Genomic DNA, 22,913 nt, shown 5'->3' with positions numbered 1-22,913 from the left:
AGCGCCAGGTGGCCGCCCTTGAGCGTGTAGATTTCCAGATTTCTTGGCCGGTTATCTTGACCACAAATGAAGGACTGCCATAGCCTGGACTACCCAAGATGAGCCTGTCAGGGGCGGTTTAAGCGTTTGAACACACTTTTTTAAATAGCTTTATTGAGATATAATTCACATACCATACACTTCACCCATTTAAAATGTACAATTCAGTGGCTTTTTGGTATATTACGTCATTGATTTTTTTAATTGTGCTACAGTACATGCAGCATAGAATTTGCCGTTTTCACTGTACAAGCGAGTGGCATTAATTACATCCCAGTGCAGCTGGCTGCCACTGTCCCCAGAACTTTGTTGTCGCCCCAGCAGAAGCTCTGCCCCCCAAAACACCGACTCCCGCTTCCCCTCCCCCCCCCACCGGTTCCCCATGACCTCTCACCTGCTTTCTGTCTCCACGAGTTGGCCTCATCCGGGCGCCTCACGTGGGTGGGATCGTGGCAGTTGTCGTCAGGGCTCCGACACGCCGTGCCCATGTCAGAACTCCATCCCCGGTGTGGCTGGATAGAGCCCCTTGTGTTTTGTTCCTCCGCTCCTCTGTCGGTGGACGCTGGGGTCGCTGTGAACGTGGGTGTGCAGCGCTCTGCGCAAGTCCCCGCCCTCGGTCCCATTGATTGTTCAGCTTGGGGCGAAAATGCTGGGTCAGCCGGTGATCCTGTGTTTAGCTTTGGGGGGAGCTGCCCCACTGTTGTCCGCTCTCTCTGCAGCCTCGCCGACACTCGGTGTTGTCCCTTTTTTTTTTTTACCCCAGCCATCTCGTGAGTGTGCAGTGGCGTGTTTCGGTGGCTTTTTGGTTTGCATTTCCCTCACAGCTGAAGATGTTGGGCATCTCTTCAAACACCTGTTGGCCACCTGTCTGTGGACAAACGTCTTCAAATCCACTGCCCATTCTTTATCAAGTGGGTTGTTTTTTACTGTTCGGTAGCAAAGTAAGAAGTACTGAGTGCCAGTTGCAGTGTTTGAGTATTCTGTTCAGTGACTGTTGGAGTAGAAAAGGCAAATGTCATCGTTGCGGCATCTTCTCTGTCCCCGTGGCCTCCTCCACGGCAGTCCCGTGAGGTCATGAGTGTTACAGTGGAAATACGTGGGAAATCCTCAGTGCTCTGTTTCTTGGCTACACCGGCTCCTGATCTCTGCCTTCTTCAGAGCTTCTGAGCCCCGCGCATAGTCACCCACCAACTCAGGGAAAGCCCTCCAGCACGTCCCCGGGGCCCCTGCACGCCTCTGCCTCAGCTCCGTCTGAGATTCTGGAAGCCCCCAGGGAAAGACGCCAAACTTACCAGACTTTAGTATCAAACCCCGAGTGTTGACTCCCGATCAGGGTAGGGTTATTTTTATCCCCCTTGACTAAACCGAAGACGTGTCTCTGGGGGGAAGGACACGTGAGGTGGCCCCAGGGATCAAGCCTCTTCTCCAGAGGTGCCACGTCCTCAGTCCCTCTGTGTTGAGGGGCGGCTCCCCACTAACGGCTGGTGACCGTTACCAAAGACATAGTATGGGAACAAATTCTGACACACACCTTGCCTTTTCTACCTCAAAAATAAGAAGGGAAAGAAAAACATGAGAGAAAAAGCATGCACTCTTCTTTTATGACTTTTCTCTGTGTGTATTTCTCACACTCTCCAGGGGCTAAAGAATCCACGAATCGTTGCACCGCGTTCACCACGGGCCAGGCCCCCGCCGTAGTGCCCCGGTCCCCAGCCAGGTCTGCCACAGCCCGAGTCCTTCCTAATCCTGCCCCAGCGCACCTCTGTTCTCTCCTTCCCCTGAGACGGACGTGAAAGCTGACAGTGGTTGGCGGGAGCGGGAGCCCTTGGCTGCGGTTGTATGACGGAAGGAGAGGGGCGGCCACTGGCTTCCGCTGGGTCCCTCCGTCGTAGATCAGAAGCTCGGAGTTGGCACAGAGAAGCTTCAGGCCCCCACACACCCAGGCCCCAGAATTGCCACCCAGATCCGCTTTGTTCCCTAATCTCCTGCAGCACAGACAACATACTAGTACTCTCTGGACCACAGGGAGCAGATTTTGTTTTCTGCACTTCAAAAACGTGCAGACCCTCACCTCGGTGAACTCCTTTCTTTGAAATTCCCGTAATATTTCAGCACTGAAAGCTTGTCGACAATAAGATGAATGGGGTAAAGGCTTGTGAAGGCGTGCGTCCACTCGGCAGCACTGAGAAGAACACGGCACCTGCGGGGGTCTCCGGGTCCTGGACCCAAGGCTCTCCTGAAGTCAGTGTGGCCAAGGTCAGGAATGTTTAAAGTACGATCCGTTCAAAAGACCTGCGTCCCTCCTGTTCAAGGTCTGCAATTAATATTTTTACTTGTAAACTGTGTACAGTGCTCAGAAACTTTCTTGAACACGTAACGCTACTGTTGTACGAAGAATAGGAGCTCATCAGATTGCGGATGGGAAGTAAAATCAAGTTGTCACTTGCCTGTTTCTTTAGGATAATCGACTTTTACTACAGGGCCCGGTGGGAACCCTCTTTTTCCCTGGTGTGTCGGGGAGGGGCTCGCCTGTCCTCCCCAGCCCTGTCCAGAGAGCGGCAGCTCTCGTGTGGAGGAGAGCTCAGCGTGTGACCCGTGCCCAGCAGCACACAGCCACTTTTGCCTAGATTAGCTTTACCAGGCAGCCCCCTGTTTTGCAAAATGCTGCCGCACTCTGAGCCCATGGTATTGACCATAGCTCGCTCCAAATAGTGTGATACCTTGGTCCGGCGTGGGGCTCCGATTCCAGAAATAAAACCTCTTCCAGAGACATTGAATAGCTAAACCAGTTGTGTTTTGTATCTCACATGCTAATGTATTTTTCCTAATAAAGTACCATTTGCCAAAATGGCAAGGAAGAGTGCGTTTGTGAAGTGATTGGCGTCTGCTGCATCCCCACACTGGGGAGTATAGTAGGTGCTCACTAAATGTCTGTTCAGTGGTTTTGATCGAAAAGTAGGACAAAAATCATTAAATGCTAGATTTTTTAGGGAAATCCTTTTAGAGATAATCATGTTGTAAAGTTTTACGTCAGACTCCAAAACTAGGAGCACTGTCTTTTTTATAAATGTTGGAGTTTTATAAAGCGTAATATCATGAAAGATCATCCCGGAGCCTGAAGGCCGAAAGCATTGAGCAGAGTTGTTTGTTCGGAACAGATGTTGTTCAAAAACCTGCGGTGTTTTTAACCACAGTCGGGATGTCACCTGGCCTGCCGGGCGGTCGGGCGCTGTCTGCAGGGCTGTGGAGGCCCCCCGCCAGCCCAGAAAAGCTGGCGCTTGCCGTGATGGCTAGGGGCTGGGACAGTGGTTCCTGAAATGGCCGCGATGGGCCTCGGCCGTGCGTGTGCAGGCGTGCACGTGGGCTTGCATGCAGATGTTGTGGGTCCTTGTACTCTTTTAGAATGAAGTCAGCTAAACTCTAGAAAGGTTACTAACCCTCACCGAGCTGAATCTGATACTCTGGGAACGATCTTTCCTGGTGTGGTTGTGGTAGGAAATTTGGAAACTATAGGGGTGAGATAAAGAAAGGTTGCCCCGCAGAAGCTCTTTCTACCTGTCTGACTTGGGCAAGGAAGGTAGCGTCCAGTCGCCAGGAAGGAGGAAGGCGCCGCCGACCGGCCGAACATGCCTCGCGGGCGCGGGTGGCACAGATGCTCTGTGGCGGGGTCCCACGGGCCAGCACCCCTCAGAGGCAAGGTCCTCCCAGCCTCCGAGGCAGTTACCAGCCCAGGGTCACAGGTCATGTGCACAGAAGGCAGCAGGGCCCGACCCCAGGTCCCTCTGCAGCCCCGCTCGGCGTGAGCCAACAACATCAGCTTATTTCATGTCTCCCTCTTCTGATTTATTTTAGCACAATCGAAAACACCACGTGTACGCACACAGTATGCACTTTTGTGTAGAAATATGTATGAACAACCGTTAGTTTGAGATAGAAACAGATTGTGCATATATGCGACTTGCAGCCTCAGAGCAGACCGCTCCTGCACAGAAACGAATACGAATTCATACGCCCCATGTTTCTCCATTATTCTTTTTCTCTCTCAACCCTCCTAACTGCTTATTTTTTATCTTCTTTTTTTTCTAAAGGGACTGACTGCAGTGGTGGTTAATCAGAGGGAGTGGGTCACGTTAAAGTGGTGATTCTTAAGTATATAAAATTAGATCCGTTTCTCTGATTCTAAAAAGCCCACATGCTGATTTACGGCGTGTCTCTTCTTTCTACAAGGAAGGAAGCACCCTGATTCTGTTGCTTTGCTTGGGGGACACGTCAATGAAACACAGACGGGCGTCACGCTGTGTGTTTTTTCTCTGGCAGGTGGTGATGGCGCTTCTCAAATACTGGCCAAAGACTCACAGTCCAAAAGAAGTCATGTTCTTAAATGAATTAGAAGAGATCTTAGACGTGATTGAACCGTCGGAATTTGTGAAGATCATGGAGCCGCTCTTCCGGCAGCTGGCCAAATGTGTGTCCAGCCCACACTTCCAGGTACGGAGGGCAGAGAGAGAATGGCCTCGTTTGGAGTCCCCGTCGGAGGTGACCAGCTTCAGTGCGTCGCTGTCACACTGCGCTTGTCGTGTGGTTTGAAAGGAGATGGCCAGTTTAGTCGTACTTCAAAATAAGATGCTAAGATGCTAATTCTGTGAAACAGTTGAGCATCTCGAGCGCATCACTGAACACCTGTTTCTCACTAAGAGTAATTAGAACTGGCTCCCCTGTAAAGCCTTCTTTGTATTTTTGTTCGGTGTGCCCCAAATGCATAAAACCTCGCTTTCCGCAACTGAGTGACGGACACTTGTAGACAAACTGCTCAGCCCTGAAACTCCCCATCCACAAGCACTTGTTCCTGATACATACACATTCCAACTTTTATCCCCCCCACCCAAATCCTGTGTGAGGGGGGCCTCAGTCACATGCCACGCTCCTCTCCTGGGCTTCTCATTCAGCCTCGTTCAGGGGTCGTCCCCAGGACCTTGGTTCAGCCCGTCTGCCTCCCTTGGACGTGCTGGCGTGTACCGTGAGCTCACCCCGAGCAAGGTGACCCCTCTCTTGGCCCCCTTCCGTGCTGCTGTCTGCCACATGGACTTTCACTTCTGGGGAATTAATTCTCCTATCATTTGTCTCCCCCGCTAAAACATAAGCTCCACGAAGGCAGGAGTTCTGCCTCACCTCGTCCACTCTTGACACCTCGGCACCTCCTGGACCCACGATGGAGGGGGTGGGCGGAAAGAGCATGTTTGGCCTGTGTCCTCTGCATGGAGCCCAGGGCGCACCTAAATATTTCTTGAATGAGTGGGGAAATGAGGAGTGTGTTCATGATGGGCAAGAAAGCATCTGCCCTTTTGTCGAGGGCTCTTCGGGATGACGGTTTCGAGTGTGCTGGATCTATGGAGCTGATTGGCTGACCCAGTATAATTCATCACCTCCACAGGCAGTCGTGGAGAGGGTCCTGCTGAGTATTTGTCATCACGGTCACAAGATTGTGCCCTCTCTCTTCCAGGTGGCGGAGCGAGCACTGTATTACTGGAACAATGAGTACATCATGAGCCTGATCAGCGACAATGCAGCAAAGATCCTACCCATCATGTTTCCTTCCTTGTACCGCAACTCCAAGACCCACTGGAACAAGTAAGAAAGGGGGCTCCTGGGTGGCTCAGTCGGTTAAGTGTCTGCCTTCGGCTCAGGTCATGATCCCAGGGTTCTGGGATCGAGCCCCGCACCAGGCTCCCTGCTCGGCGGGAAGCCTGCTTCTCCCTCTCCCTCTGCTGCTCCCCCTGCTTGTGCTCTCTCTGTCAAATAAAATTTTTAAAAAATTTAAAAAAAAAAAAAGAAAGACCTGGCTGTCCACTGGGGCATTTGAAATTTCCTGTATCTCAGTGAAACTTAATTAGGATTGAAATCCAAGTCCAGAATATCAGTTTAAAAAGGAAATGTTGACTTCTTCGTGGGCTTACAATTAGGAGGAAGTGTGGGTTGTATCTGTGGCCTTTTATTTGCCTCCTCACCCCCATTTCAAGCCAACGCGGAGGTACGTTGGTTGGCGCCCACTCTGCCTGGCCGCAGCAGCAGCAGTGCCTTCCAGGCCTCATCTCAGATCCCCTCCAGACGGGCTGAAGGTCGCTGCAGAGCTCGCGGAGCTCAGTCCCTGCAGGAGCATGGTGGCCACCCCGTTCTCGGGGGCCCTGCACCCTCAACCAAGAAAATGAACATTAACATACAGAAGCACTCTGCAGTGACCTTCACCTTGTTGAGAAGGTGAATGCAGGTGCAGTCAAGGTACAGAAAGTCCCTGGCCCCTGACAGGCATCTGGCGAGTGTTCGCCATCAGCACGCGGCTGTGGGGGTCACTGGGGCGCTCCTGGCACCGCCCAGCAGACCTCATCAGTGTATCGACTGTCAGCAGCCTTTTCTTGGGCACATTCATTTTTTATTATGCGCAGCAGGTGGTAACAAAGGCCTCAGAGCTCAGCCACCGTCCCGTGTGTCATACAGTACGGGGCAAGAACAGCCGTGACTGCTCCCTGTTGCAGAGAGAAGTGTTACTCCAAGTGTTTCCAAATACGAGTTGGGTTCTGTCATGAAGTGAGTTAAGAAGTCGCTGTGAATCTACGTCAGCAAAAACAGCAGTAGTCCTGGCAGCCATGAGAGCAGTTTCGGGGTGAGAGTGGAGTTTTTCTGCGGCTGCTGGCAAGGCCGTGGGCTGCCCGGGCTCTGCGGTGCGGTCCTGCCGCCTGTCTCACTGGGGGTCCCGTGTGGCTGTCGCCTGATGGCAGGTGGGACTGGCATCCTCTTCAGGCTCCGCTGGGCCCTGGAGCAGCTGTGCCTCCCCGCTCATGGATGTCAGAGCCAGGAAGCGGGGTTTCATTAAGTCATTCCGTGGTGATTTTATTTTCTGCCTTCCAAGGCTCTGTTTTGGCATTATTAAAAACTTTCCCGCCCTTAATTAAAAAGATGAAAAGGAAACTGACGTTTATAGGAAGTAAAATGTTTCCATTATTGTCCCCTACACATTGCTGTTTGTCTGAATTCTATTTTTTCAAGTGTCAACGTTTTTTATTCCATTTCCACGGAAGGTGGCTTTTGGCTGCTGTCAGCCAGGACAGAAAGCAAGGGCCAGTCAGGTGCGCCTCGCAGGCTGCGTGGACGCGGATGCATCCAGAGTACCAGGCTTTGGTTGGAAAGCCCAGGGGTGTGAGACGTAGGGCCGCCACAGTAGCTGGAGGGCTAGGGGGCAGGGGCTGTGGCTGAGGAGGGCAGGGGGGTGGACAGAAAGATGGAGGGTTCAGAACCTGAACACCAAGGTCTACTTACAGGACAATACACGGCTTGATCTACAACGCGCTGAAGCTCTTCATGGAGATGAACCAGAAACTGTTTGACGACTGCACCCAGCAGTTTAAAGCAGAGAAACTGAAGTAAGTTGCTCCTCTCAAAAGCTACTCTTCCAAGGATTTTGTCATCCTCAGTCCTGAATAAACCTCTTGCATGGGTGTGTCCTAAAACATTCTTCACTTTAAAGCAAAATCAGTTCTGTCATACTCGAAAAACAAATGAAAATGTTTGTGACATTAACTTGTTTTCAGAGAACATCGCTGTTCTCTCCATTAAGCTACTAGTTTAATCACTTCTGCAGAACGGTGTGCAGTCAAGAATTTAACTTCCCCGAGGAACACCGAGAGTTTGAAGGTACAGGAACTTCTCAGGTTTATAAGGCAGGAATTTGAATTCTGTCCCATGAGGTTTACGTGAAGGGGCAAGCATCTTCACCTCAACATAGTTTTAGCCCATTTAACGCGGGCCTTCCCAGGAGCCTAGCCAGTGTCCTTCACAAAATCAGGGCCCTGCTCTCACGCTCAAGGAAGGTGTCACAGTCAAGTCTGGGCTCTGGGCAGATTTACTTGTTTGCTTGTCACTTGAAGCTGGCTAAGAGAGATAAACTTTGAACGAGGGTAATTCGAATTATGGGACATACATAACCGGCTGTCCTGTGCACACTTTAAACAGCACGTATGCATTGACCCGTACGTCAGGCCCTGTTGTAGGTTCTGACCGCACAGCAGTGAATATAACAAAAATCCCTGCCCTCACGGGTGGTGTGGAAAGGAAAGACAGACGTACACGTGAGGGAGACACACCGTGTTCGAGGTGTGGGCTGCAAGGCAGGGAAGGGGCCCAGGGTCACATGCGTGTGGAGCCTCCTGGGCTCCCGATCTCAGGCCCGGGCTCCCTCAGAGCTGAGCACCAGGTTCACCTGTGCCTTCCGCCTTTCACGTGGTGAATAGCTTAGCTTTCTGAAAAGGATCTTAAAGATCATGCGGCACATTCTCCGGATTTAAAAAAAAAAAAAAGTTGGGTCCCGGTGAAGGGATTTACAGAAGGTCGCCTGACTCACTAGCAGTGGGATCTGATGAGAACCAGGTCTGAAGACTTCCTTTTTAAAGCCGTCCTTGTTGGGATGTCAGCCCTTAATCTCAGTTCCCATATGCCATGGAATGGTCTCACTTTTCACGGCTCCATAAGCTTGTCTTCAGAGTTACCCAGGTTCTCCGAAGAAGCAGCTAAAGCAGGAAGGATGCAGACCTGAGATAACTCGTATAAGTGCTCCTAGGAACCTGCAGTCTTCGGCATGTTCTTATTGTAGCGTATTTGTTAAATCTTTTCCTTTAAGTCTGGCTTGTTTTTCTTATTTCGTTTTCCGTGTCACATCCTGTTGTGCTCGCCACTGTGAAGCTTGCGGAGTAAGACCAGAAGTGACAGGGGAGAGTAGGTGACTGTTGCTGGCCATGTCAGTTTTGCCTCTCTCCTTCCCTTGTGTGTGATCCATGTCTCTAATACCTATGACATTTTACTATTTTTCAGAGAGAAGCTAAAAATGAAAGAACGAGAAGAAGCGTGGGTTAAAATAGAAAATCTAGCCAAAGCAAACCCCCAGGTACTAAAAAGAGTAACATGAAAACGTCCAGGGTGTTACTTGAATGTTTTTATGAGCTAGAAATGTGGCTTCCTCACGGGATGGGCGGGGGGCGGTCTCACTACCTTGTATATGGAAATGTCTGCAATAAAAGTACTTCTCGACTTTTGTACAACTGATTTTTGCCCCGCAAAGTTTTTACCACAGAATTGACCTTTTTTTCCCCTCCGCTTTTTCAATAAGATCTAAATCTTATCAATAGACTGTGGTAAAAAGAAAACCAGGGTACAGCCTCTATTTGGGGGCCAAGATTGCAGTTTGCTTTCTCCCCGCAAATGTCACAGACGCTGTCGCTCAAACGATACGTTCCTTTCTTTTTAATTATCAAAATCATTCGAAAAGAAAAACAGTGAGATTTGAAATAGATGAAGTACGAAGTTGGGTATCCTTTTTCCTAAAACCAGGGTCCTGTAGGCTGAGCCTTCAATTGTTAAAAAATTGCCCGACTTCTGTCATGTTGGCCACTGAGCCTTTCTCCCGTCTTCGCTAGAAGGCTCCAGTGTGCTCGGGCATGCAGGCGCACGTGCCGTGTCTCCCACAGCCACCTGCAGGTGAAGCGGCATCCTGCATAGCGCCCACCATGGGGCCGGCTCCCGGGGCAACCGGCATCCAAGGGTTCTGAGCTGGGTGGTCTTTGGTGTTCTGTCCGCTGGTCCAGATGGACCGGAGCGCTGTCCGGGCAGGTGCTCCTCCTGGTTCGGGGCCTGAGAATCCCTGGGGTGTGTCTTCGCCACAGGCACTGTCCCCAGGCTGTCCTCAGCCTCCCAGAAAAGACAAGACAGTACTTTATGAGAACCACAGAGCTACCCTTAAAATCCTAAAGGGTTCGTTCAGATGAACTGGATTACAAGCAGTCTGTTTTCTTGGGTGAGAGGCGTGCATAAATCGTTCACTAAGTGTATTATGCTGGTTTTTCAGTCTGACATTTCCTAAAAAGTGACACATGAACACAAGATTTAGACGCATGTGTTTGATCTGTGTAATGTATTGATTGCATTCCCCTGGATAAAACCACATTCAGGAAACTTAAACCTTCGGAAAATGGAATGACTCTCCTAAGTGAGGTCTCGGTCCCCACGTGGAACAACCCGGCAGCGTCCCCCTTACAGCGTCTGTTCTGTGCTCTTCACAGAAACGCCGTTGTAAGGTGACCGTGACCCCGTGAGTGCTCTGTGCAGGTAGACAACTCCCAGGACCTGCTTTAATGAACAGAATGTGAGGTGAAAATACTGACATTTGTTTTTAAGACACAGGAACAGCAGAAATCTGGGGCAGGTGGGGGCAGAGGGGCCCTGCCTGACGGCCGCGGGAGAGGCTGGCGGAGACCCTGCCCCACGTGCACGCAAAATCACGGGAAATACACACAACTCAGAGAGCCTGCTTGTATCTGTTTTGCCAAGAATATAGAAACCGTCTCATGAAAACCCGCACAAAGCTTTCCTGTTACAGACGGGAAAGAGCTGGTTGGTTGTGTAACAAGCGTGGCCTGGTTTCACTGCTGTGCGGTAACAGGTGTCCCTTCTGAAATAGACACTGTTCTCATTTCCCTTTTTCTGAGCTTCTCCTGAGTTTTCCTACACAACGTTTTTACTCCTCTGGGCTGCTCTCTGTGGTGTCCCAGGCGGGCGACAGCAAACACACCCGGGCTCTGCCTGCACTCACTGGGCGCTGGGCTGACCGCCTCCCTGTTGAACCGTGTGTGAGTCAACCCCCGTGAGTCCTGTCTGCATGCGTGGTCCCCGGTGCAGTGTCTCCCAAAGGAAAATACTTCATGGGCTAATAATGTCTCAGAGCTGAAAAGCAAGGACTCGGGACTTGGTTTTCACCTGAGAGAGAGGGAATCTTTTCTAAATTCCAGTCACTGCTTGCCATTTATAACAACGACACCAGAAAGTAAATAATTGTGTGGACAGTACAGCCTGTTTCTTGTCTCCATCATGAAAACAGTGGGGTCTTTCGAGCGTGGCTCTCCGTCTCAGATCTGCCCCCTGACCTGTATCTGGAAGTCTCCCCGAGGCCCCTGCTCAGCCTTGGGCGTGTGCCATCTGTTGCGCTGGGCTTGGGGAGTCGGCGGCGCCTCCAGAATTTTCAGTAGTGTTTGTCGTAACGGTTGTGGCGGCTCCATTGGCATTTTTTAAGGTCACGCAGGGTTTAATTTGTTTAAGTCATGGAATATTGAGGATTTCTAACATAAATGTGTTTTCCTAGTCCACCAAAGAGGCCAGGGAGCATTTCGCTGCTTACTTCTCCCTGACTTGGGTCGGAATTGTGGGACATGAAGACAGGCCCTTCTGTGAACCTTGGGCTCGGGGGAGGCCCGGGACACAGGGCCCAGCTGGCCGCTTTCCTTTGAGAGGTGGGCTCCTCTGGGTGACATGTGTGTGCCTTTACCCTGCTGTGGACTCCAGCCTCGGCAGAGGGTTTTATCCCTAGCAAGAATCCGCTCCCGCCGCTGCCTGTGGTGCGGCTCACACCCCACCGGACCGTTTTGTAGCATTCTTGTTCGCTCTTCCCTTTGGCCTGAGTCCCGGGGACAGCTGTGAGCCCCACGCTGCTCTTGGCATGGGCCTGATGAGTCGTGCGGTCACTTGAGCATCTGTGAGCCCCTGGGGGCGCAGGGCGGAGCAGGCAGCCGCTCCACTTGGCGGATGGGCACCAGCTGGGTGTCCCGAATCATGGAACTTCCCCGAGATACAAAGATGAGAACAGGACACAGCTCCAAGGAGCTTAGGGATCCATGAGCGGAGCTAGACGGAGGCAAAGAGAATTCATTTCAGACGGTGAGATTATAGCACACCCGGGACGCAGAAAGCCACGCTGTGCGATGGCCGCCGTCGAGGTGTCCCCCGCACGAGACTTGGAGGGGAAGTCTGAGCTCCCCAGTCTGAATCTGGGGAAGGTCCTCGAGGAAGGAGACGGAGTTGTTGAGCACAGGTGGACTGTTAGCCATGGAGGAGGGGCTGGGTGGGGTCCGTACCTGGGACGCAGCTGGAGAGAGGACGAGTGTGGGTTTTCAACCCCAAGAACGGGTGCAGGTGTCAGTGTCCTGAAGGGCCAAGTGGCCCAGTCAGGCCTGCATCCCAGAAAGTTCCTTCTGGCAGCGATACGTTTGGTGTCCTGGAAGGGGCTCTCGGGGTGTGTGGCGGTGGTGGCGTTGGTCAGAGTGGTGGGCAGAGGGCCCTGAGGCACCTGGGCGCCCAGTGGCATGGGAAGGAAGGAGCCGGCCGGGCCGAGGCTCCACGGCCACGGGCTTGTAGCTGGCAACCGAGCTGTTGGACCGAACCAGGTCGCAGCGTTTGGCTAGAGGGCCGAGATGCCAAGGGTGTGGACGAAGGGGTGGGATTGATAACAGGGTTTCAGCGAGTTAGAGCGAGGGGCGAAGGAGTGAGGTCGGCAGCTGTGCGCAGCCTGGGAGGCGAGGGGAGGCTGTGAGTGTGAAGCACTCCAGGTGAGCACGTGGACTCAGGTGCCAAGGCTGCCAGGCGGGGTGCCGCCGCACCGTCCCTCGGGCCCCAGGGACCAGGGAGGCCTTGGAGGGGATGCTGGAGCCTGCGTCACGCTCCCACCTGGTGCCACTGGGCCTCGAAGGGCCTAGAAGAGTAGAAGTGTTCTGGTTTCTGAGAGGCGCTGCAGGTATAGGCTGGTTTAATTGCCACCCAACGGGCTTCATTCAGGAGAGGGCCCTGGGGAGGGCGCCAGTGGGAAAACGTGCCCCTGGCCAGGTTGAGAGACCCTTGCAGCTCAGAACCTGAGCACCAACAGAGAGTGATTCCGCACTTTGCATTGCAGTACGCAGTGCATAGTCAGGTGAGCGCCGTGGCCATTCCAGTTGCAGTGGAGACGGATGGGCCTCTACTTGAAGATGTGCAGACGCTGAGAAAGGCCCGGAACGAAGAGGCTCGCCAGGTAAAAGTGCACAGAGCTAAGCCGGGACGCGCCCGTGGTAGATTTGCATAAGAAACGCGTAGAATTTTAGGAGGTGATGTGATCTACATCAGTGCCTTCTGTGCAAGCTCAAGCTAAAAACTAAGTTTGGGTAAGCTCACGGGAGGTACTTTGTCCACGCATTTCAGTGAGTAAACTACTAGAAATCATTTTAAATCTGAGATTTAAGTATTTTCTTCATTTATATTAACAGTAACAATCTCAGCTCCTGACCGTCCCTTGAATGTTATTAACCTGACCAAAAAAACCAAACACTTCGAAGAGTGGAAAGTGGCGTCTCCCACTCGTGCTCTGGCACAGAGAGTCCCCTGCCCACCGCCCACAGCAGTCCCCGGGCCCCGGTCTTCCCCCTGACAGCAGAACCACACTGGCTTGCAGGAAGGGTCAGGAGCTGGGGACCCCCGAAGGCTGGGGCCTTTGTCGGGTTAATACCTGTGCTCAGGTGGTTTGTCCCCACGGTGGTGGAGGTACATTTTCAGATCCCCGCTGATCCAGAGACAGACTCTCATTACTAAATTGGGAATATATACAATTTAGGCTTTAAAGAGGGAGATGTCCTGCCTGTGCGCTGAGGAGCCTTTCGCAGGCTGTGTTTCTGCGAGCGTGCCTGCCACTCTTCAGTCCATGCAAACTGGTGCAGGCTTGACCGGATTGGGGCGGGGGGGGCGGCCAGGGGCCTTCCTGACTTGACACCTTAAGCCCCTGCGGCCTGCTTGAGAGCTAACAACACCCAGCGCCGAGATGCTGAAGTGCGAAAGGTCAGTGGCTAGACTCTGCTGTGTGCTGGATGCAGGTGGTTTACCAATGCTCTTGTCATTTGGAACTCGCTTAAGCAGAGGTTTTAATTCAAGTAAATTTCACTCCCCACCTGATCAGACGGGCTCGGGGCCTCCACCACCCAGACTGCACTGGCCCCACTGCGGCCCCAAGCCCCACAGGGCTGCTGAGCACTCAGTGTGGCCATCCTCACTGAGCTGTGCTGTGCTAACCGTCTACAGCACGGGAATCCCTGGGCTCGACGGGAAGAAGCGAATGCAAAACTATCTCATTCGTAACTTTTTACTATCGATTGTATGCTGAAATGTTAGCATTTTGGATATATTGGGTTAAATTTAAAAACGCTATTAAAATTAATTTCACCTATTGCTTTTTACTCTTTTAATGTGGCTACCAGGGCATTTGGAGTCCCATGCTTGGAACATGTTATTTTTCGATTGGACAGCACTGGTCCAGACTCCTTTTTCACAGAGCTGCCCGAAGAGGGCAGCTGCGCTGACCACGTGCGTGCCCCTTCTTGCCCGGCCAGCTCCCAGCCTTAGCGTAAGATCAAAACTTGAAAATACCAAAAATACAGTGAAGAGACTGTGTGACTGTGTCATGCTCCTAGTGAATGTCAGTAACTTATTTTTACTTAGTTCACTTGAATTCCATAATTGTTAGCAGTGAACAGATTTAATAAAAAACCCAAAAATCCTTCTATTTTTCCCTGTCCTGGCCGGGGGGCAGGGGGAAGTGGCTTTAATTTCCCTACTTCATTTTTTTTTTTAACTGGGACAGGAATTTGAGGTCATTTTTTAAGTTGCCATTTTGTGATTTTTACGGCTTCAAGCGCACTAAAGCCGTGAGAGCTCGCCCAGGCCGTACAGACACACAGGATATCAAATCAGCACCCCTCGTACCAGAAGGCCTGCCCGGGAACCTGGGACCACATCAGCTTTTAAGTCACGTAGACCCTTCAGCGATGGATAGGAAACTGATGGTTTACAAGCCAGTTCATACGCATTAAATATTTGGGGTTTGGAGTTTTGGGGGGGGGGTTTGGCCCATTCTTGGATCCAGTGCAGGTCATAATGAACACTAGGAAAAGAGTAACCCAAGTCCAAAATGGAATGAACACACAAATTATTGTCCTGTTTATGATTTAGGGTGACTCTGCGAGGACTCAGATATTTGATCAAGAAGGCAAACCAAAATAGCATTCTCATCTTGAGCGGAAAACTGCCTCTGAAAGTCGGCCCGAGGATTTAGGTGATAGCCGGTCCCTAGAAAACGCCCCCCTGGTTTATCTATCCGCTGCCCTTAGCGCAGGGCGTATGTCCTTCGCTATAACGTGAAGCGGTCAGTCTCTACTCATCCACTCACTTGGTTCTGAGTAACGGGAGGCAGACAGGGCATTTCCTGCAGAACTCCTGTAGCCCGTTTGTTTGCATGACTCTCGCAAAAGGGGTAACTAACTTTTCTGCATAATTATGCCCCCACTCTTACCTCTTAGATCTCTATGATCACGCAGACCTGGCGTTAAAATACCAATTCTTCCCAAGTTAATGCAATCTCAGAATCCCAGCATACTTTTTTTTTTTAATGACATACGGATTCTAAAATTCATAGGGCAGCACAAAGGACCCAGAATAGCCAAACAACTTCGAAAAAGAATAAAACTAGACTAATACTACCCAATTTTAGGACTTGTTATAGATTTCTATGGATCAATTGTACACCCCCCCCATTTCAACCCAACTAGGTGAAGATATTTATAGTGCAGTCTTTTCAGTATAATATTTGATATAATAGACTCTCCTGAATTTGAAAAATGTTGGGGTCCTGTATTCCTGAAATTTTCAAAAACACTTGTTAAAGCAAAGAGAAAAATACCTAGATGCAGGAGAGCTTTATGTGCACAATTTGGAGACCAAATTGCATAAGTTACAGCTAAAAATTAGAAGTCTGAATGTTTTCGGTTTCCTTTTAATTTTATCTTTGCCTAATTTTATTTTTCTGAAATAATTCCACACATTTCTTTAAAGTGACTCGAATGTTGGCCAGGACGGGAGGCACGTGAGAGGTAAATGGCGACGGTGTGCACTGGAGGAGGGAAGTGGGATGCAGTTGGTTGGAATTCTGTGGAGAAATTATGTATTGACCTGTCAGAACCATAATTTGCCTTTTTTTGGGGGTGGGGGAGAAACGTGTCTAACCCTACGTAGACCATCTAAAGAAAAGTAGTAAATTTCATGTGAATGACATTTATACCAGAGACGTTTAAAATGTTTACGATTCTCATTTTTAACAGTCGGTCGGGAGAAAAGCAGTGTCAACCATGCAGATAAGGAAGGTGTAGAGAGACGGAGAGGTGTGAAGTGAAGGTACTCCTTACTCCATACGTAGAGTGTGTTTAAGGCTCGTATGCTTAGGACAAGACTTGACAAATTAATGCCGTGTACATGAAGTATTTTCCCTTTCCTCCCTGCCATTCCAGCTGGTGATGGTAAAGACAAATCTGGTCCCTCTAGACATTCTGGTTAGCTGTGTCCTCAGCTGCTTAGTGAAAACGCGCACAGTTATGTTTGCCCAAGCCCTCGTGTTCTGCTCCCACTTACCGCGTAAGCTTAAGCCTCTTAGATCCACCGACACGCGGCAGACAGAGGCCGTGCCTCACGCTCCCCCTGCTCGCGTGTCTGCCGTTGCCCGCACGCCCCCTCCACCCAGGCTGTCCATTCGGGGTGACCGTCTGCACGCCCTCCCATCTTTCCCCACCTGCTCTGTTGCTGATCTTTCTCCTCTTGTGGTTTGTGAAACTCACGCCCTGCTTTACACACCGATCTAAGATGCCTACGCAGGAAGGCCCAGACATGTCCGGCACGCTCTCTGTCCTTCCAGAAGCTCCCGGGGTCATGTGTGTTCTCTCCCTGGTTCCAGGTCCACGGTTTCGACTGTGGCCTTTTTGTGCTAAAATGCTTCTTCTCTTTGGAATGCCTGTTTCAGCAAGGATGAAATATTCCGAGTCTGTAAAAGTCTTGGTTTTGTTTGGCTTCGCTTTGCTTTGTTTTCAGGGTAGAATTTTCCCCCTTGAGTTCCCTGTGGGCCAAAAGCAAACACGCCTCAGCGCCGTGTCCTTCACAGTCCCCCCGACGGGGGTGGTTCTTCCAAAGCCGCCTTCCACTAATTTTCAGGGGGAAAAAGCCAAACTCCCACCTTTCCCATAAATGAATGTTAAGATTCATATCACATTTCTAGAAATACTCCTAAAACGTCACACAAGGCTCTTTCTAAACCTTGATGTTACTGCCGTTTCCACAGATAAATTTGCCAAGAACCCTAAGAAATACTAGCTCTGCAAAAATGTGAACTTTTCACGCCTGACTTCTGCGGGCTCTGGAATCATTTTTAAAAGCCAGGAAACGTATACTTTATGCTGAGGTTAGATATCCAGAAACTATGAGAGGTGGCTGTGGTTTTGTCCTTTTTGTTGTCAGATGATTGACTTAAAACGAATTTTCTCTGATAAGACATTTGTTCACCACCACAAAAGTCATTATGTTCTCTTTAAAGTCTGCCGCCTTTTTAATGGAGACGCCAAGCAGAAAGGTTTGGTTCTGGCTAAAGTTTATAACGAATTGGCAGTCTTCTGGTGTATATGTTGTGTTTAGGTGATATCAGTGGCTTGTTTTGTTTCAGAGATCCTGGTATTAATGCAGTGACCCTACCTCAAAACTGAGTGACTCATTTAACTGTTATTTATGGAAATGGGTGCCTTTGGTATAAACTCCCCATATGAGCACCCCCGCACCCTGCTTTCTTTGCAGACACAATTCTCTAAATCCTCATCCTTCATTTTTTGAAAAATTTTGAAAAAATTTTAAGTAAAACCACACTGGTCCTAAACTTCAGGAAGAGAATAGTGTAGAAAAGGGAGTCTTTTCTTTCTTATTCTTAATATTAGGAAATTTTATGTAAATCATTAAGTACAGGTTTTCTAAGTTCTAGCGGGTTTGTTCCCGCAGAGTGACCCATTTAATGTCTCTTAACCTTAAAGACCTTTTTTCAAATTCACTAGAAGTTTCAGACCTTTTCTTGACTTTAAATCCAGTTTCAATGTGGTTTTCATTCATTCTTTTTATTTGCCTCCAGAGGAAGTTTCCACTTTCTGAAAGGCTTCTGTAATGTCTATAGCCATAAAGATGCCTTTGGTAACATCTTATGCAGTGGGGTTCTGCTATTGGCGACATTTCCTAAAATGGGCGAATTTAGAGGTACTGCAAAAATAGAGGTACCGAGTACTCGGTACAGAACTACACTTTTCAGGAGCCCGAACTGCATGCAGTGTGGCACACACAGCCCTTCACACTAGCCATTAGATCATTGCCAATGACCGAGACCATGTGGGGGCACTTGCCCCTGCGCGCGCCGCCGAGTTCCTCGGGCAGCCTTAGAATGTGGATGCTGGGCACCCAGCTCACGGCTGCCCTTTGACTTAGCATGCAGACGTGAGCTCACTGCTCCGGTGGCTTCGTTTGTAGCCAACGCCGCTGCCTTTTTAATTCCAGGCACAGAAAGATCTGAAGAAGGACCGGCCTGTCGTGCGCCGCAAGTCCGAGCTGCCTCAGGACCTCCACACCAAGAACGCCTTGGAGGCTCACTGCCGAGCTGATGAGCTGGTCTCCCAGGACGGGCGCTAGCCCCCTCCCCGACCCCACCTCGGAGGACCGCGTCGGGCTGGGGATGCCTGTTCTTTCCTGGATTCTGTAGAAAATACATCCTTTTTGTGCCATACAAATCAGTTACACTCAGAGTCAGAGCTTTCTTCAACCCCGTCCCGTAGGCAATAATGCACGTCTGCCTCAGCGCGAGATTAGGAGTTCAAACAATGGTGGCCTCTCAGATGGGTTGGCAGAGCCGAGGGCCACTGGCCACGTCCCCAGCCGGTGGGCTCAGCCCCGGCACAGCCCCCGTAAGACTACTTCCCAAAATCAGAGCTAAGGAGAGCACCCTGGTCATCATCTTCATGTCCTGCCCAACCGGAATTCGTGATCATTTAAAAATAAGTGGTTCTATGATACTATCAATGTTCTTCAAATCAAAGGAACACTTTCAAAAAAGTTTATTACATATTTTTGAAGACTTTACAAACCTTTTCCATTGTTTCTCCGTGATTGTTATGCCAGTAGCTTCCCTCTCTCTCTCTCTCTCTCTCTCTCTCTCTCTCCGCCCCCCCTCCTCTCTTTCTCTTTTTCCTTTCTTTTTATCTCATTGAGATGGTTCTTTGCTGTCCCCGTTCTAACATAACTTACTGGGAAAAGTGACATGACAATCCTCAGCCGCTGTGTTTGCTGATGGTATCTCTTTCCTTTGATTAGTGACATCTATGATGTGTCACTTCTTCTGTGTATAGTTAAAGCCATATTTCTAAGCCGGGGGTCCAGCACCAGCGACCCCAGGAGTTAAGCTCATAGGAGAAACTTATTTTAAAACAGAGCTCTGTCTGTCTACCTTGGCCGCAATTGGAATTTTCAAATGATGTGTCCCATGTTTTGTTTGTTTGCAGACTTTTATTTTCTCTAAACATTGTTGCCCTTTCACAAGGCTCTTGAACTAATAAAGTTATCATCTCTGAGAATCCATTTTCTACATTTTATAGAAGGTTAGAACGAGATCATCTTGAGTCAGGCCACATCTTGGCCGGACGCGAGCTGCAGCTGCCTCTGGGCGTAAAGTAACAAAAATGCCACGGTGCGTGCGGGGCGCCACCCTGACGTCCCCTCACTGCCGGGACATGGTCCCCAGGCCTCAGCGGGCGGCAGTGGCGCGAGGGCTTACCGGGAACCGCGTCCAGGTCAACAGAGCACACATTACAAACACCTCATGAGGAAAATACAGCGTCTAAGTTCCCCTCGGTCTTCAAATGCTGCTATTAGATTTCACGGACTTCCTTGCATGTGTTGAGCTTTTTGTTAGGAATGGAATAGCACGAGGAGAAACACCTTTACACTTAGTGCTTGGTCTGCTCCGTATTTCTCTCAGGGTGGCCCGTGTTTTGACTTCTTTACCCCGCTTGAGAGCCGTTTGAGATGCGTCCTGCTCTTCTAAACAAGTGACTCTGGTTTCTTTTGTCTCTGGCATAAGATTTTATTCAGTTCATGTTAAACGTCTTGATGCATAAAAAGATAAAACGTGGCTTCTTTTAGGATCTGTATTTTAATCGAGGTCTTGGGTGTCCACGGAAACACTGGGAAGCAGACCTGGTTCCCTGCGTGGCCGTGGTACCTGCTGCCCCCGGTGTCACTTAGCCCACCCGTGATGTTGATTTCCTTCTGTCCCTAGAGGAAGATCATGGAAGGGGGGGAGGGGTTCTGGGTTAGGAGCCAAGTACTAACTGAAAAGCTTGCCCCAGCTAAAAGTGGGAAAGGCCACTTTGCAAGAAGAAACACTTCCTGAGAAACTTGACAAGTTATCTATCCATTTTACCATTATGAAATTTATAATTTAAAAAAAGTTTAGATGCCTTCTCCTTTTGAGGGAAAAAGGGTGCTTTTTATTGTATAAAGCAGCGTCTTATGTATTTTGATATACCATTGTTTGAACTTCCGTCTTTAGCTGATAGATTCTCAAATATCCTTGATTTTGGATGTTCAGTATGTGTGTGAGAGAGGGTTCTGGGAAGACTCTCTTCTGCCCTAGGTAAAAAGCAAAATATCCATGATTTGGGTGATTGTATAAAGCTCAACCTGTAAGAACACCTTCTTGTCTAGGTTTTATTTCCGCTCTTTATTGAAGACAAACATTCACCAAAAAGGGGGGGGGGAGTTTTGAGAGAGACTAATTTTCTTTGACAAGACTATTATTTAATATTTTGGCCTATTAAAGTTTTCCTAGTTAGTACTCAGATTCCCTGTGCTAATTGTTCAACTTATATATTATTATATAGATACACTGTTTATTCTGTACCAAACTGATTTCAAAAGTACTACATTGAAAATAAACCGGTGACTGTTTTTCTTCATAAAGTTCTGCGTTCTGCATCTTCACTCTTTCCAAAATGTATCTGTACATCAGAAATGTCACTATTCCGAGTGTCTTTTTAGTGTGGCTTTAGTATGGCTTCCTTTTAATATTGTACATACATTGTATCTTTGTTTTATGGTAATAAGTAATAAAAATGTAGACTTCATATTTTGTACAAAATGTCCTATGTACAGAATAAAAAAAGTTCATAGAAACAGCAAAAATAGGTAAGTGGCACAATTATTTTTCTTTAGAAGATATCTGTAACTTTACGCTTTAGTGAAATGTTAAGTACCTACATATTTTTTAACATTTTGTAATTCTCAAAACTTTTTGTTCTGACATTGTTTATGAAGAGAAAACTTCATACACGTGCCATTTAATATGCTCTTTTATCCAATTTTAAAAAAAAAACTCTAAAAATGGTGTATTATATGGACTAAATAAAGAACATGTGAATTTTACTGCTCATCATGAAACTAAATTTAGCCATGGTGTCAGGCCAGCTGGGCCTGGTGGTTAGCAGGCTTCCCTTCGGGCGAGGGCAGCCACGCCAGGGACACGGCCGGGAGGTGGGGAGCGGAGGCCTCCGCCCAGCTTCCCCAGCTTGTTCCGTGAGCTCGTGGTTCACCTCCCTCGGGGAGAAAAGTAGAGGTGCCTTTCTCCACCCCCTCTCGTCTTTGAGGAGGCAAATGTGAGTCAGAGCACAATTATAGAAATGGAATTATCTGAGCCCGAATCGTGATGCTTGAAATGATTCTTGAAAAGCAATTAATGTCTTGCCAACAGAGTAGAATCAGTGGGAATCTGAATCCGGGGTCTCAGCTGACCCCTCCCCGCTTCTTCATGGGGAACCTCAGCCTGATGCTGTGAGTGAAAAGTCCGCAGAGTAGGCCGAGAATCAAGGCATCTCCTCCTCGAGTCATTTCCACAAACCACCCATCTCCTTGGCCGCGCTGGATCAACATTCCAGCAGGCGGGGGGTCACCTGTGCACCTCCGTTCCCCTCTGTCCGATGGCCTCGTGACGCCCTTCTGGACAAGAGTGCAGGAGACATCGCTCTGGAGCTGGGGCTTGTGGCGGAGGCCGCGCCCGTGGTAACTCCGTGGGGAAGTTTGCAGAGCCGCACGCACCCCCGTTCACGCAGGGGCAGGTGCGCTGGTCAGAGGACACCCTAAATGTGGGGCAGCTAGGAACTGGCCGGGTCCTCGGACCAGCCGTCCCTTGCCTCCCGTCTTGGAATCGGGGAAGCTGCCGTGTCCGGTCGCATCCGTGGCTCGGGAACCCCGGAGAGAACTCGGGATGGACGCACGCCACGAGCCCAGAGCCCAGCTTCGCGCTGCTCCCAGTTCAGGCTGGCAGGCGGAACCCGCTGTGTGTCGCCTTCCGTGAGAACCAGCGCCGCAGGCCAGGGGCTGCGGGAGGCTCACGACCCGCCGAAGCGTCTGCCGCTCTTACCCTCGTTGACGGGAGGACAGGGGCACGCAGAGGTCAAGTCACTTGCCCAAGGGCACATAAGTACTGAGTGGCGCCAGGTTTCAGCCCAGGCAGTGTGGCCCCAGAGTCCCTCCCCTCACCACGACGTCACACCGGAGGAACACCTGGGTCCTGCGGGGCCGGGGGCACAGGGGTGGGGGGGGTGCTGCACACACGGGAGCGCTTCTGACCGTGCACTTCACTTCTAGAGCTGGAGGAACCCGGCGACCATCCAGTCCCGCGGCCTTCACACGCACTTAGAAGCCACCGTTCTTACATAAGCTTAAGGTTTGTGATAGTTTACGCCAACTCAGGCACGTTCTACCAGCTTTCAGCCCCCTGGAGACCACCAGCTCGTTAGCTTCTGCCCTCCGTACCTTCATCATGTTACTGTGTGAACCCGCAAATGTATCAGAACCTCAGCTCCTCTTTGTTTAATATACGTGGTTTTACATAAAATTTCATTTCGGGGGTGTGAGGGAAGTAGATTCCACGATCCAAAAATTTGAAATCCACTAAGATTAACTTTTTTAGAGAAGGAAATGGGAGGGGTAGAGGCAGAGCGGTGCCCCCAGACGGCTCAGGGCTGAGCGTTTCCCCACTCTGGCCTGCAGTCTCGTGTCTCTGTGCTCTTCACAAAAGCATTACGTAGATTCCACACCACTTTGCGGTAGTGGAGGAAAGAATCTCTAAATTCATCTTT

General features: G+C 49.9%; 1 protein-coding gene across 8 annotated transcripts in view; it reads left to right on the top strand.

Moving 5' to 3' along the window:
- PPP2R5C (protein phosphatase 2 regulatory subunit B'gamma) overlaps positions 1-20,958 on the top strand; it is a 119,164-nt gene extending 98,206 nt beyond the window's left edge. For 2 of the 8 annotated variants that reach the window (XM_028099678.2, XM_028099697.2), the window contains 6 exons: positions 4,357-4,527; positions 5,540-5,667; positions 7,353-7,454; positions 8,899-8,971; positions 12,800-12,916; positions 18,280-20,958. In XM_028099678.2, coding sequence (XP_027955479.1) covers positions 4,357-4,527; positions 5,540-5,667; positions 7,353-7,454; positions 8,899-8,971; positions 12,800-12,916; positions 18,280-18,411 — 723 coding nt within the window. In that variant the 3' untranslated portion in view covers positions 18,412-20,958. The other 6 variants (XM_028099681.2, XM_028099721.2, XM_028099679.2 and 3 more) reach the window with 5 other exon arrangements.
- The last annotated feature ends 1,955 nt before the right edge of the window (positions 20,959-22,913 follow it).

Source organism: Eumetopias jubatus, unplaced genomic scaffold (genome assembly GCF_037043125.1).
Source record: "Eumetopias jubatus isolate StellerSeaLion01/CBP00866 unplaced genomic scaffold, mEumJub1_p1.0 scaffold_7, whole genome shotgun sequence".
Taxonomy (NCBI): Eukaryota; Metazoa; Chordata; class Mammalia; order Carnivora; family Otariidae; genus Eumetopias; species Eumetopias jubatus.
This window is presented reverse-complemented; position numbering and strand designations above follow the sequence as displayed.